General features: G+C 57.8%; 1 protein-coding gene across 1 annotated transcript; it reads right to left on the reverse strand.

Annotated features, from left to right (window-relative positions):
• Positions 1–287: 287 nt before the first annotated feature.
• On the reverse strand, positions 288–12,697 carry DNMT3B (DNA methyltransferase 3 beta). The gene is made up of 19 exons (XM_015882105.2): positions 12,331–12,697; positions 11,771–11,958; positions 8,426–8,570; positions 8,038–8,141; positions 7,495–7,647; positions 6,997–7,185; positions 6,467–6,625; positions 5,861–5,968; positions 5,519–5,660; positions 4,981–5,109; positions 4,745–4,789; positions 4,484–4,563; positions 4,128–4,240; positions 3,683–3,866; positions 3,353–3,437; positions 3,002–3,147; positions 2,494–2,922; positions 2,287–2,372; positions 288–1,447 (listed from the first exon to the last, which is right to left on the reverse strand). Exons 2-19 carry the CDS (start codon positions 11,873–11,875, stop codon positions 1,306–1,308), a joined length of 2,544 nt encoding a protein of 847 aa, XP_015737591.1. The 5' UTR covers positions 11,876–11,958; positions 12,331–12,697; the 3' UTR covers positions 288–1,305.
• Between the last annotated feature and the right edge of the window lie 2,620 nt (positions 12,698–15,317).

Consider the following 15,317-nt stretch of genomic DNA (forward strand, 5'->3'; position numbering starts at 1 on the left):
GGGCTGGTTTTTTTTGTTTTGTTTTTTTTCTCTTATTTTAAAAGATTGTATAAAAACTTTGGACATCCCAAAACCTTTCACTAAAACAATAAAAAATAGCACCGGAAAAGAGCTCGAAACCCCTTTACAAAGCAAGAAAAAAGGCATTTCTGAACCTGCCTCTCTTTGCAACGTGGTTCTGAGCACAGCAGAAAAGGCAGCAGTTCCAAGGAAGACTTGTCTAACGTGATTCCCATCAATTCAGCTTAATGCCAGCACCGTTTTTGTGCCCCTTTTATCTTTCATTGCTTCCCCCCCCCCCCCCAAGTCCTTTCTTCTGTTTGCCTTTTGATCATACAGGAGGGGATGTGACTAAGAGGAGCCCACTTGGCTCCAAGAAACAAACCCCATGGGATGGGGTGGCAGAGGGATGGGCACCACGGTGACATTCATGGCCTTTGGCTGCTGCTGGGTGACAGCACTGCCCACCCTGCACTCATTATCAGACCATTTTCCCCTGGGGTCACTGCAGCCCCATTTCCCAGCCCCAATGTCACCATTCAACTCACTCAGCAGGATTTTAAAACATAAAAAAAGGGGGGGGGGGGGGGGAAATGCTTGGAAAATGATGTAGTGAATATCTGTAAACTACAGCCCAACCCATCAAACAAACAGTATCTCCCTAACTAGCAAAGTAATTCTATCAGCTCACAGTTCAGTTTCAGCTACATTCAGGTCTAGGAGTCTCCACATTCTTACGTAATGCCTTAAAGCAGCAAGAGACGTTCAACAACAAAATGGAAAGTTTTACAAAAGGTCTTAAAAAATAATAAAAAAAAGAGAGATTTGGTTTGTGTGTTCTGCATGTTCAGTGTGTCCATAACCTGACCCGGGGCCCTCACACCTGCTGCTGCAGCTTGAGGATTTTTTGGCAGTCGTTTTCAAAGAGGTTTCTGCTTGTTTAGGAGGTGAGCAGCTCTGTAGTCCACATTTGCAGCACGCCAGCAGCTGCCTCCACCACTCACTGCTTTTCCAGCTCTGGGCTCACAAGTGGAAATGTTTAATGCTCTGGAGGAGACTTTTCGCCTCATCGGTGATGCACTCAGCTTCGTGCTGGGTGATTAAAGCTCATTTTGTCCGTCTGTTTCCCAGGCAGTGCTGTCAGTAGTCCCATCAGGAAGGCACCCGGCCAGGTTCTTTGGTTGAAGGTGCTTCCCGAGCCTTGTGGCAGCGGGGGCACAGTGCTGGGAATGGTGGGCACAGGGCTGAGCCCTCCCCGGGCAGCAGAGCTGCATTGTGACGGAGAGAGGAGGAATGCAGCGTGGGTTACTCGCAGGCAAAGTAATCCTTGAGTGGGGAGAAGAGGTGCTGGATGACAGGGATGTTCCAGGACCTTCCGAGCAGCTTCTGGCGAGCCCCACGGCTGATGTTGGAGACGTCGGTGCAGTGCAGGGGGAAGCCAAATATCCTGGAGGACAGAAGAATGGGTGATGATGATCAGCAGCTGCCCCGTGCCCATACAGCCCTCATCTAGCCTCATAGCCAGCACTCACAGTCCCCACGTGCCACCAGACCTCTGCCTTCACATCCTAATGCCAGCAGCCCCCACTGCCATCACACCCCACAGCCACCAGACCCTGGTGACACTACAGACAAGTATCACAACCAAGGGAAGGCAGCGTGGGAGCCTGGTGAAATGACTGACTAAGGTCAAAAATAAAGAGAATAATCTTGGCTGGTGCTTATTGCCCACCCATCTCAGAGCATGTCACACAGGTTGTGAAATGTCAGCCCGTATCCCTACTGCCCATGTTAACTCATAACACTTTCAGAGGAGCCTTGAGCCCACGGCCCCATGCTCCTGTCCCTGCTGCCATGAGACCTATTCCCAACACTGCCCCGGGATCCTTTGGGTAACACCGGTGCTTCCACTGGTTGGATGGGAGTTTAACTGCCACATCTCTAAGGGCAAGGCCTGACAAAGGCTCAGTAATTGCTGTTTAACTTTCAAATCCCCGCACGCCTCTGGCTCAGCTTTAATTAGTTTTAATTCCAATCAATATTGGCAATTTAAATACAAACAAGTGAAAAAATACAAGCCTGTGTTTGCTGGCTGAGGCCTTACTAAGCAAAAACTCCACATTGTGCTGCTGAAAGCACACAGAGTGCAGGACTGCCAGCAACTGCAGTCTGCTCTACCCTCACTCATCCCACTGCATTTTGCAGTGTATTTGGGGCTGCTATAAGATGTGAACAGAGCTGGGTTCAGCTCCGCACACAACACGAACAAAATGGGCTGAATGTTACCTGTTCATCCCTGGGAGGTTGCCCCAGAAGTAGCGTGCTCTGTGTGCAGCTGATATCTTGATAGCGTCGATCATAACGGGGTTACACTGCAGCCCAAGAGGAAGGATGCACATGGGTCAGGGTGAGCCCTTTGCTAGGAGCACCCTCCCATAGATACATGTGGGTGCCCAACTCCTGCACCCTTCCCAAAGCCGCAGCGATCCCTACCTCCAGGAACCGAGAAATATCCCTCTTATCATTGACCCCCATGGCCACCACGTTCTCAAACATCCAGAAGAAGGGTCGCTCCTCTCCAGCCTTGGGACGGGCGTAGTTGAGCAGATGGTAAAACTCGAAGAAGAGCCGCCCAGTGCCCTCCGTGCGGGGGGAGGACCCAGCAGGGGTGTTAGGAGGGGATCGCCCGCGGCCTCGCAGGTTTGGCTGAGGCGTGGGGACGGGCTCGGGTTGTCCTGGGCATGTATCCCCGGATGGAGCCACCGCAGAACTGCGTCGCCGGCCCCAGGAAGCCTGGGGGCTCCCAGCCCCTTGGGGCCAAGCAGCCTCACCATACGAAGCCTTCTTGGGGGGGCTGGGGAGCGAGAGGTCGTTGCAGGGGCTGCCCCCAATGACCAGGTCGAAGGGACCCCACTCCTGTATCTGCAGTGGGCATACAGAGCTGGTTATTAGGGCACAGCACCCACCCAGCCCTCCCTGAGCCAAGAGCAACGCAGCTCACATTTCTCTTGGTGATGTTCCTGACGTCGTGCACATAAGTGATGTTGCCCTCATGCCGCACGGTGCCCACTGCCAGGGGGTCCTCGCAGATCTCTGAGGCGATGTACTTCTCCACTTGGATGCCCAGATCCTTCAGCACCAGGTACCCTGCAAGGGGATGGGGGACTGAGGGCACTGTGCTGAGACCACTGTGCACCCAGCACAGCCAGACTGCCTGTGGGCACCATCCCCACCCACTGCTCTCTTCTCTGACTCCATCAATGGGGATGGGGACTCCATCCCCTTCTCCCCAAGCTTTCTGATAGGCTTGAGGCTACAGCACAGCCCTCGGATCCTTCTTCCAGCACCTCACCTGTTGCTATGCCATCAAACAGAGAGAGCACTCTGATGGGTCTCCTCTTGTCCGGTGGCACCGCTGGGTAAATTTTGGGTGCATCCTGTAAGGGAAGACAGCAGTGTGACCCTGTTTCCTCTTGCAGCAGAGCACTACAGAGTTCAGGGCAGTGCTGCAATGCTCTCTGAGCCAAGCTCCCTTCATAGGGACCATTCAGGGGGGATGAGCCCAGTACACATGGATAGATTAGATGAGATTGAGGCAGAGCCAGGGGAATTCAGAACTATTACCCCCACCCTCCCCTCTCCCCTCACCCTGTGCACCAGGCTCACTGCCCTCAGCCCTTACGTATTCCTGCCCCTTGTCACTGGTGAAGAAGTCCTGCAGACGAGAGCTCCAATCCTGACGGCGCTGCAGCACCCCATAGCTCCTCTGGGGTTGGCACATGTAGCAGTTCCAGGGCTCCTGCTCTTTTGCTTTGGTTGATGAGCCTCGTCCCACCAGGACCTCCAGGCATTCCACACAGAAGCACCTGCCCAGACGCAGCACCCTTGGTTGTCAGCCCAGCCTCTCCTGCAGCCCTGTCCCATTTTGAAGGATGCTCTCCCCGACTGACAGCATCCCAGGAATTAGGGCTGCTTGACGGCTTGGGCCTGAGTCAAATCTCCTACCACCCTCCCCAGGACTTTTCCAAGTACAGCCAGCTCTATTTTGCCCCATTGTAATGCACTGCTCCCCCCTGACCCCCAGACCAGCACCAAGCTCTGCACCACCAAGGCACAGGGGGGCCCACCTGCAGCAGCTGGAATTGCTGCAGAGCAGCAGCTCCTTGCCCTCGCAGCACACGGTGCAGTAGGACTGGTAGCCATCTTCGTCGTACATGTAGAAGAGCTCCAGGAATCTATCCTGGCAGAGGACAGATGGGAGGAGAGCATCAGGATCCATGCTCAGCTCCCCCCAACCCCCAGCTCAGAGATGTGCAGCCTCAGCACCTCGTGGGCACCACCCACAGCATGCAGGGAACTCAGAGAGGACCATGCAAAGGGATGACCCTGCAGTGGGCATGGCAGGGTCAGGTCTGGCAGTTTCCCTTATCATCCCCATCCCATTCCCACCCCGATGGCTGCAGCCCCCACTGGTCACTCTTACCCTGCAGGTGTGGCACAGGCCCCCCTCGAACAGCGGATGGAAGGTGGCTGGGTTCCTCCTCCCACATGATAAGCAGCTGTCTGAGGGCAGAGAGCTCCATTCACCCCATGGCCCCTTACAGGCCAAGGGACCAAGAGGGGCTGGGGACACCACCCCAGCTGTGGGCAGGTCCCAGTCCTGCAGCCCTGTCCCCAGTTCAGCACAGTGCATTTAAAAAGCATTCCCAGCCCTTGTACCAGGACAGAACAGGCAAATGGTTACCTTCCAGACTCCCGCTGTTGTTCGTAACTTCAGAAACCATTTGTTCTTTAAAAACAAACAAACAAACAACAGATTTAGCATTCCATAAAGTAACTTTCACGCTGAGCAGCTAATGGAGCCTGGCTTGCAATTCTACAGTCAAAGTTTGGCCTTTAAGGCACAAGTGAGACCAGCCAGAGCACAGAGACTTTAATTTATTTAGGAACCCACGCACTGCCCACACCACAGCCCAGTACCTCGGGTCTGGTCCTCCTCCATGCGCTGCTCCTTGCTGCTGTTGTAGAGGTTGCTCTTCAGCCTCTTGGTGGGGGGACAATGCTCGAGGCACAGCACCTCCTCTGTGCCATTCCTCAGAGCCCCGTTCTCTGCAAGGGACAAGCAGCTCCAGTAGGATCACATGGGGACATCACCCCCTGAGCTCTGTCACAGTGTCACAGTACCACCCCAGAGCCCTTCCTTGAGGCCCCGGCTCACCCCAGCATACAGTGCTCACAGGGGATGCCAACACCTTGCAAATCAGCAGAGATCATCTCTGCCCACTGGCATCCACTGCAGGGCAGAACTGCCATTTTCACTCTTCCATTTTCCCCCTCTCAGGAGATGAACCGAGGGAAGAGCTGAGAGGGACCCTAACCACACTTGCTCCCCTCCCCATGGGGTCTGCACTCCCACTGCTGCCCCCAAATCCACAGCTCCCATATGGCCACAGATCACATTTCATTGGAGGGTTTTTCATGGTGCTTTTTGGATCCCCAGCTCCTACCACCACCCCACCTGAGATTTTGGGTGGCTGCAGCCCTTTGACACCCAGGGGTTTGAAGCCAGTAAGTGCCCAATCGATCATGGGCTTCAGCTGGTCCTCCAGGGACTCCCCAGGGGCAGATGTGAATGTCTTCCCTGAGCGGCTCCGGGCAACCTGCAAGAGGAAGGCAGTGGAGCATAGTGACAAGGAATGGGGGGGATGGTCCCCTCCCCTTCCCAGCAGAAGCAGCTGCCAGATTCCAGCACTGGGAGTGCCACAGCCACGCCAGCCCCCAGCTGCCCCCCACCCTGTGCTCCCCAGAGAGCCCAGTGCTGCTCTGCAATTATACCTCCAGGGCATGATATATATTATACCTCCAGGGCATGATATATGGCTCGGCGGTAGGAGACCAGCTTATGGAATGTGGCAGTATTGAAATGCTGTCTGAAGGCCATCAGTCCCACAAGCTTATCTGCAGAAACCTGGGACAGAGGGACAAAAACTCAGTGCTGAGCAATGACACAACTCACTCCTGTCCCCATATAGTGTAGTACAGCTCTGGCAGAGAAGTTAGCAGCAGCTTTGCATGGAACAGGCACGCTGCAGCAGGGAGAGCAGGCAAAGGAATCACTGTACACGTGGCTACAATGGGCTGCGTGCACCCTCTGCTGGCACTACAGCTCTCAAGCATGGCACCCAGCATGGAGCTGTGGGAGGGAAGTGCTCAGCAGGGCATGGAGTGAGCAGGGACAGCTGGGACAAACCAGAAAGGAAGATGGAAAAGGAATGGGCTGCCAGCATTGGAGTCAGGAGAGCATTACAGAGCTGCAGCCTGCAAAGTGCTGCCCTCCCTGTCCCAGGGAGGCTGCAGCTGGACACACACACACCCATCCCCAGGCACAGGCAGCCGCAGAGATGGGCACAGATCACAGGGATTGGTGCAGGAGGGGCTCCAGCCCATCCAGAAGCAGCAGGCTCACCTCGGAGAACTTCCCGTCCCCAAACCACTGCACCCATCGCATGCCCGACGCCGCCTGGCGCTTGGACGTGGCTCTGTAGGAAACAACGATCGCTGGCCACCAGGAGAAACCCTTGATCTTCCCCCAGACGAGCTCCCCGATTCCAAATTCCTTCCCATCCTGAAAGCAAAGGAGAACACACAGATGAGCCAGGAGCAGGAACACACCCATGTTTCATCCCAGCACCCACGATGGGATGCCCAGGGCTGCTGTAGTGTAGAGAACAGCTGGGCACCCTGCAGAGCTGCAACAGCACTTATGTGGTGCTCTGCAAGGATGCTGCCAGTCTTCAGACCCCCTTGAATGCTCTGAGGCAGCTGGGGCTGGGTCCCATGTCTCTGGCAGCCCCTGCTCATAGGGCAACAATGCATTCATCTGTCTGCAGCACAGTGAGAGGGCACCCACCCTCCTCTGCTGCCCACAGGGTAGAGAAGGAACCAAAGCAGAGCGAAGAGAGCTGAGAACCTCCAGCAGGCAGCCCCCCCCTCTACCTGGTACTCCAACGCAATCCCTGCATCCCGGCTCTCCGGCTCCTCAGCCACCAGCTCAGTGGAACCATTCTGGCCCTCCTGGGAGCTGCTCCCTGACAGTGTGCTGCTGCTCTGCGACGAGTCCCGTGAGTCATCCTCTGTCAGGTCGATGGTGGTGAGCATGGGCACAGCCGTCCTCCTGCGGGAGCTCTGTGAGGGAGGGAGTGGTGTGAGAACCCAATGGGAACAGGGAGCAGCCCCCATCACCTTGATCCTATAGCATAGAATGACCCCCAGCTGGAATCAGAGGGTCTAGAGCTAGGTGAAGCTAAGGGAGCACTGTGATTAGACACACAGCAAAAGGGGCATCTCTTGCTTTCCTCCCTCCATTTCACCCCAGGCTGTCACAGCACCCGACTCAAAGGCACACACACCACAGAGGGAAACTGAGGCATGGGGCATGCAGCACTCAGGCCACCCCCCAGCCTTGCACACAGCTCCAGGTCCTGCTGCTCTCACCCTCAGTGGAGTTGGCAGTTCCCTTAGAGCCTCCACGCTGCTGCTTTCCTTCATCTGCATCTCATGGTGGCCCTGCCCTGCCTGGAAGATGAGGCGGACGGGGGGCTTCTGCCGGAGGCTGCTCTCCCAGCCAGAACTGCCCCGGGGCCGCACCTGTAGGAAGGAGCATGGAGGTGAGCATCACCCCAGGGACACAGACAGCATCGTGGATGAGGGTACAGGGAAGACCCCGGGCAGAACTTGCACACCCTTGAAGGTCGGGCACACTCAAGTTGCACGTGACTGTGCCCGACCCCACAGCATGGAGGCACTGAGGGCAGCTTTTCCCCTGTGGTTTGCAGCAGCCATAGCAGCCCAAACCAGGCAAACTTCCAGCATCCGGCACAGCGCTTTCAAAATGAAATGAGATTTTTTACAGTGGGGCTGTGTGAGTGAGCAGCCCCTGCACGTGGCATAGTGGGAATGCAGAACTGTCACCCCAGCTGAATTTATGGCTCTTTCTTTACCCCACAGTCACAGGCAGATCTCCAACCTGCCACTCACCTCCTGTGGCTCCATCAGTGTGAGTGGCCAGGACAGCTCATCCTTGGACAGGTCCTTGCTCACCCTCTTGTTCTTCAGGGGTGCCAGCCCCAGGCTCCCAGCATCTGTGCAAGAGCAGAGCAGGCTCAGCTCTGTGAGCTGATCTCATGAGAGCAGTGTTGGAATGGGTAGAGATCGAAGCCTCATCTCGCAGACAACACAGTGAGAGCAATAGTTTTGACAGTCCCATCAAGTTTACTTTCTATTTTCCCCTTTCCAAAGCAGAAACCCTCCCATTACCTGGCCAACCAAGAGCCAGAATCTGGGGGCCACAACTCGAGCACTCTAAAGCTGGGACACATCCCAACCTCAGCAGCACACAGCTGGGAATCTCCCCAGTCCCACTCACCCAGGTCGCTGGGCTTCCCACTGGCCTCCAGCAGCAGGGCAGCCGTGTCCTTAGTGGGATCGGTGCAGTCCTCATCGAAGAGGATCAGCTCTGCCCTGCAGTCTGCTTCATCCCGGCTGTGGCTCTTCTCCTTTTTCATGGCTGCCTGTAGAAGCAATAGAGGATGGTAAACTTAGCCAGCAGGAGAGCCCTTGGAAAGGCAGAGCAAGTTGTGAGAGCTATTCAAGCCAGGCAGAGACTACTCCCTTAGCAGTTTTTCTACCAGGAGCAGGTAGAAGGCTCTGACTGGGGATGCATCTGCAGTAACACTGGGTGCTGATGGGCACCTGGACAAAACCTTCCCAGCTGCAGCTCTGCAGATTCACAGACTCCAGAAATCCCAGACCCAACACATTCAGCCCTAGAGAAGCACCAAGGCTATTCCCAGAGCTATTCCCAGCCCTGTGCACCCACACTCCACACAGGCTCTATGCTGTGCCCAGTTGTGGTTCAGACCCTTCCCATGCACTCCATGCAAGTGACACATGGGGACAATCCTGCCCACAGCCCCCAACCCCATTCACTGAGCTCCTACCCTGCAAACTCCTCAGCTGCAGCAGTGGCTGAGCACTGCAGACCAGGCACAGCCAGCAGCACTGCGGGGCCAAAGTCCTGTGCCTGCCGTGCTCAGCCCCCTGAGAGGCATGCGGGCCGCTGCAAACATCTGCATCTGCAGCCATTTGCACGTCAGCCGGCCCTGCTGCTCCTCACGCAGGGTCAGGCAGCTCCCAGCTCCGAGACCAAAGGCAGATTGACCCCAAAAAGAGCAAAGCAGCGCTGAGCCTGAGCTGGGCGTTGCTAAACATTCCCACCCCGCAGACCTCTCCCACTCCCCAGCAGCACCCCCTGCCCCGCAGCAGCCATTTCACAGCTCCAGGAGCAGTGGGACACGCCTCGCCTGCACCCGCCGCCTCTGCCTCCCTGCGGGTGCCCTTCCTGGATCATGTTTTCGGAATCTCCAGCTCCCAGAAGCTCCCAGACTCTCCCAGAGGCACCCAGGACGGTGCTAACGAAGCTGCCTCGTTGCCGGGCTTTGGGTCTGTGCTGCAACTTGCCCCTTTGCCAGCGCAGTCATTTCAGGAGCACGCAAATCAGCTTGAGGAGTCAGGAAGCAAACGGCCTTCACCCCTCCAAGGCCTTGCAGGGGATGCATTGCAGCCCCCACCCCCAGCCCTCGGCTCCAGCCCAGCTGCCCCTTCCCCAGCACTCCCACTCTCAGCATCGCCTCTGACTGCTTCACTAACAATTGAGATTTCTGCTTTGAGATCATCTGTCAGCACCTCTGGCAAACAAAGACCAGTCCGGGTTTGATGTTTTGGACGCAGAAGGCTGCATTAAAACCCTGGTAAAACCCAAATGTGAGGGGACTCAGGTGCCCGGCCCCCACCTCTCCAGGCAGGGACCCCAGGCACACATCCTCCCCCCACCAGAGACGCAGCTCTGTAACAAAGGGATGAGGAGGAGGGAAGCAGCCCTGACGGGAGCCTGAACCACATAAAGCCCTACAGCTGTGCACAGAAATCCCACTGCTGGGGCACATCTGCTCCCACACCAGTGAACAACCCCCAGGAGCTGCCTGGATTCACCGTGTGCCCCCGGCTGCCCCAGCACAGCAGCTCTCCCTGACCCCAGCTCATTGGCAGCAGTGATGCTGCCAGTAAAACCAGAGCATTCCAACCCTAACCTGAGCATCTCAACAAACATGTCTCATTCAGAATCCCATAAATGGACTGCAGACATGCTGCTCTCTCCAGCACAGGTGATGGACAGGGACAGCACCAGGAAACGTGACAGAGAAGGGATGGGGACACGTGGCTTTGAGGTGTGGGGAGGACAGCCCCAGGGGCCTGCTTGCTCCATGCACTCCCCCAGCAGCACAGCCTGGGATCACTCAAGGACATCACATCACTGTCCTCTGATACACAAGTGGGAAAGGAAACATTATACCACAACACAGGCTGCAAAGCCAGCTCAACTCTTGGCTTCCCCAAGCCCTCCCCCTGGGCAGCCACCTCCATCCCTTCTCCTCCCCCTGCCAGCTCCTGCACCAGGACACAGAGCTGTGCAGCTCAAGCACGGTCACCCCAGTCCATGCAGCTCTGCCTGCTGTGTGCAATTGAGGAGAGCTCTTTGTCCTCACCTCCCCTCGCAGAATCGCACCAACATGTGCAGATACGGCCTGATGAAAATAATAAGAAACAGAGCACTCCCCGTGCATGCTTCCCTCTGGCAGGGGGGAGGAGAAAAGCAGCACCGCAGCTCTGCCCTGCTGAACGCAAGCAGACACTACAGCGATGCAGCCCATAGGACCTACAGAGAACCAACTAGTCCAGGATTCCAGCTCTGATGTTCGAGGCTCCCCTAGAAGCTGGCACTGCGGCAGCCCATGACAGTGCCTCGGTGACCGGGACGTTCCCTGCAGCCATACCCCATGGAGACAATAAACCCGCTGCCTCCAGAACCCGCCCTAGTTTTGCAATACCAGCTTCTTTACGATTTGCCAAGCTGCTTGAAGCCTGTGCCATGGCATTAACTGCTTAGGGAGCCCGCGGCTGGAAGTGCCCGCTTGTGTCCAGCCAAACTCCGGGCAGAGCCCACCTGGAGGGCCCCAGCTCGGGGTCGGGGCAGCTCCGGGCCGGGCAGGGCAGCTTTCAGTTTTCCTACTTAAGAAAACAGAAGAAGGGCCCTTATCAGGTCGGTTTCCCCAGTAGGTGGAGAGATTGCAGGGGAGACGGGCGGACTTTGCCTCTAGACAGGGGCATGCATATCAAAAGGCTGGAGGGAAGCACTGCGCGATGGCTGGGATGGCAGCCATCACCCAAGCCCTGTTTGAATAACAAAAAGAACTAAAAGCCCCCAATGGTCAGGGCCGGCTCCCTCCAACCCCGGCTCTGCAGCCGGCTCCGGGCGATCACGCAACACAAATGGCCTTTAAAGCTCCCCGAAACCGAACATTTCCCTCTAATCCTGCGAAGAAAAGAGTCGCCTGGTTGGCAGTTTAGTAAGAAAGGGAACGCATTGGGGCAGATATGCTTATTAACTTGCCGGCCTCTCCCCCTCCCCTGCCCGCTTCCTGTGCCTGGCCCCTTCCCCGCCGCCGCTCTCCATCCCGACACGCCGGGTTGCGGCACTTCCCTCCATTTTCCCCCCCGTTTCCTTTTCTGCCCTCCCTGCCCCGCTCCCCGCCGAACAGCCGCAGCCCTTTTGTGCCCCCTCCCTGCCCCCCATCCCCCGCCCCGTGCTCCATTGCCCCTTTGCATTCCGTAAAAGCTCGCTTGAAAGAAACAAAACAAAAAACCCACGAACCGGCCCCTCCTCTCCCAGCGAAGACCAGGCCTGGGAAGTCTCCTGGGCAGCCACCATCACGGCCAGCCGCTGCTCCAGCCGCTCGAGGCTCGTTACCATGCTCATCTCGGTGCCCGGTGCCGGCGGGCAGGGCAGGTGGTGGCCCCCGGGTCCCCTCGGTACGGAGCGGCTACTGCATCCCCGCTGCCCTGCACAAAGGGAAAGGAGTGATGACAATGACACCTCGCTGTCCCCGTCTCCCACCCGCCCTTCCCCATCGCGGGGACAACCCGACGCTTCTTTACGGTTCGGGGAAAGGCAGGAATGGAAACCACCCTCCTGCGGGGCAGCAATTTCAGACACCAAGGTTCTCCTCTTCGAGCTACAGCATCCCAATGTCCCCTGACCCTTCGCCCCGAGGGTGTCACCGCAGCCCCCGGCGCCGTGCTGCCGCCCCGTAGGAACACCCTCCGCATCCTCCTCTCCCCGGGAGCTCCCCGGACCCGGAGGCAGGAGGACGAAGAGGAGGTGGAGGTGCTTCCCCCGCCGCTCCCCGGCCGCTGCCCCGCAGCTGAGCGCACCCCGGCTCCGGTCACTCGCTGCTCTCCGTGCGCAGCTCGAGGGAGGACTTCACGCTTCAGGCACCACCGGGAACAGCTCTCCTGTGGGAAGAGAGAAAGAAGATGGACTGACACATCGCCGGCCCACGGAGAAGAAAACAAAGGTGTTTAATGCCGAGCACGGCCAGTGCCACCGCGGGATCCCGGAAGCCCTCCCGGCTGCCCCAGTGCCCTCGGAGGCGGTGACCGCAGCATCCCCGGACCCTCCCAACCCCGAAGGCATCACTTGTCGCTTCGCCGTCGGGAACGCGGGGCCCCGTGGCTTTGCCGTGCTCCGCCGTGCCGTCCCGACATCGCGGGAGGAGCTGAGCGCCCACCCCCTCCGTGACAGCCCCGGGCCGGGCCCCGCGACTCGCACCGCCGGTAACTCGCGAAGTTGCGGCAGGAGCCGGCGGGGCCGGGCGGGACCGGCGGGGCGGGGAGAGGAGGGAGCCCGAGGCGCGCCCCCCGCCGAGTCCCGCAGCCCTCCCGAGACCGAGCACCGGCAACAAGTGGCGGCGGGGCCGCTGCCCGCAGCCCCTCCCTCCTCCCGCTGCCCCGTGCCGCGAGCCTCGGTAACCGGGCACGGGGCAACGGGGGTCCGGGACGCTCCCGCAAAGACCCGGCGCCGCGCTCCGGTGCCGCGTCCCCGCCCGCCCCATTGTCCCCCGCCGCCGCCGCTCACAACAAAGCCGCCCACGAGGATGCGTCGCGGCTCCAGCCCCGTGGGCCCCGGTACCCCCGGCTCTCCCCACGTTGCCCGGTCCCCGCACTCACCTGCGCCGCGACGGGACGCGCCGTCCAGCGGGGCCGCACCGCCGCCTCCCGCGCCCCGGCCGGCCCCCCGACAGCCCCGCGCTCCGGTTACATGGCGCTTTAACCCTGCCCGTGCTGGGCAGCCCCTCCTCCTTCGCTGCCGCCGCCGCCCCACGCCGCACGGCGGGGGAGGGGAGGGCGAAGTTCGCACCCCCCAGCCCGGCCACCGCCCCCCCCCCCCCAAGGAGCCGGGCACTCTCGGGGTTCCGTGCCCCTGTCCCTCCCCCGCCCCAGTTTCCTCCCCGTGCCCCGCATTCCACCAGTGCCCCGCGCCATCGGTGCTCCGAGCACTCCCCCACCGTTCCGCATTTCTCCGCATCGCTCGGGGCTCCACTCCCACAGCCCCACCATGCCTCAAATCCACTTTCCGCACATTCCCACTTCTCCCTCCTCACCCCCCGTTGTCTCCATCCCTCAGTAGTGCTCCATCCGCAGTGCTGGCACCCCCCGGGGCTCAGCGTACCCCCAGTGTTCGACATCCCCCCGGTGCTCAGCCCTACAGCCCCATGCAGTGCAGCTCCCAGCCCTGCTGGGTGCTCTGTGCTGAGCCTCCCACAGCCCTCCACCATGGTGTGGATGGACAAAGCCACACAAGTTTTGCAATAGTTGGTAATTTGTTCCTTCTTTTCCTTTCCCATGCGCTTGGAAAGGCTGCACTGGGGACAAGTAAAACAGCCCGCACGTCCCCTGCCCCAGACAAAGCATCCCTAGTCCACGTGGGGTATAATCTTCTCTGCTCCCTTGTTATTGCTGCTGGGTACAACAGAAAACTGGATATCAGGAAGGAGAAGGAATATCGTTAGCCTGCTGTGATGGAAATAAGCTCTCAAGGCCAGGAGGAAAAATGAGGCAGCTAAAGTGTCAGCAACCTGCATTCAGTGCCTGGCCCAGCCCACGGGCCCATACAGCAGGTTCCCCACACCACCACCCCACTGTGCACAACGTGAGCATGAAAAATGTGGCTGCACGTGCAGAGAAAAGCCCTGCAAGTGAACAAGAGAAGGAGATGAGAAATCTGGTCCGGGGAAGCCTTTGGGAATGCCAGAGATTACCATTCAAATAAACACACGCCAAATAAACCTCAAGCTGATTTGCAGCCTCGCTGAATAGATTAAATCCAAGCAATCCTGTTTGGTTTTTCCAAATGTTGAGAAGCAAAATGCTTCTGTGTGTTTCCAGGCCACCGTGAGGAGTGGAATTAGCCCTTACTTCAAGGACCCTCGGGCTCCTCTCCCTTTCTAGCAAAACCTTCCTGCCGCCGCTGGCCCCGCTGACCTGCCATCAATCTCCTGCCCGTGGAAACGCCTCTTTCCCTCTCTTCCCTCGGTTATCATTTAATTCAGGAGAGCACTTCTGTGCATACGGTTTGAAAAAGGCACGGCACTGAACAAAGCCGCTCTGAGCAGATCATGAGCTAAACCCTGACCCCGGCACCGCTGCACACAGCCGCGGAGAGATGCTGTGAGTTTATTTCTTACCCATCAAGAACGTAAGTATGTCATTTTATGGGCAAAAGGGGGTAAAAAAAACAATAAAAAGGTTCCTAAAAAAGAACCTAAAGGAGACAAAATCCTAAAGGAGGTTTTGTATTGAGGTTCCTGACAGGCACTTTGGGTATGCTGAGTCACAGCAGTGCCAGAGCAACCACAGCTCTGCTCCCCATCAGCCTGAGGTTCCCCAGTGAGGACCAGCAGTGGGATGCAGCTGTGGGATTGGAGCTCACCACTGTCACCACTGCATCTGCCAGAGGCTGGGAAGCGTGCCCAGGTTGGTCATAGCAGCCTCCTGATCCTGGCTGTCTGCCTTATTCCCTCCTGTCAAACCTCTTCCTAAATTTCTCCTTTGCTGTCCTGGCCAGGCAAACCAATATTGTTTCCTCCTAAAGCTCTGCCCAGTCTCCTCTGGGCACCTGTCTCTTACTTTGTACCAAAATGTCTGGGTTGGAAACTGCTCTGTGCTTTGCAAGCAGCTTGCCTGGACATCCCAGACAAACAAAGCAATTGAGCAAGTACGATTTATTCCCTACAGCCTTCAGCAGTGCATCCTTGTTATCTCCGTCCCAGGCCCTGGTGGAGGTGAGGTGTTTGTTCAGCCTTTCATTGAGCAGAGCAAAGCACCAGCACCATTAAAACACTGCAAACCATTGCAAACCC

The sequence above is a fragment of the Coturnix japonica genome, chromosome 20 (genome assembly GCF_001577835.2).
Source record: "Coturnix japonica isolate 7356 chromosome 20, Coturnix japonica 2.1, whole genome shotgun sequence".
In the NCBI taxonomy this organism is placed as follows: domain Eukaryota; kingdom Metazoa; phylum Chordata; class Aves; order Galliformes; family Phasianidae; genus Coturnix; species Coturnix japonica.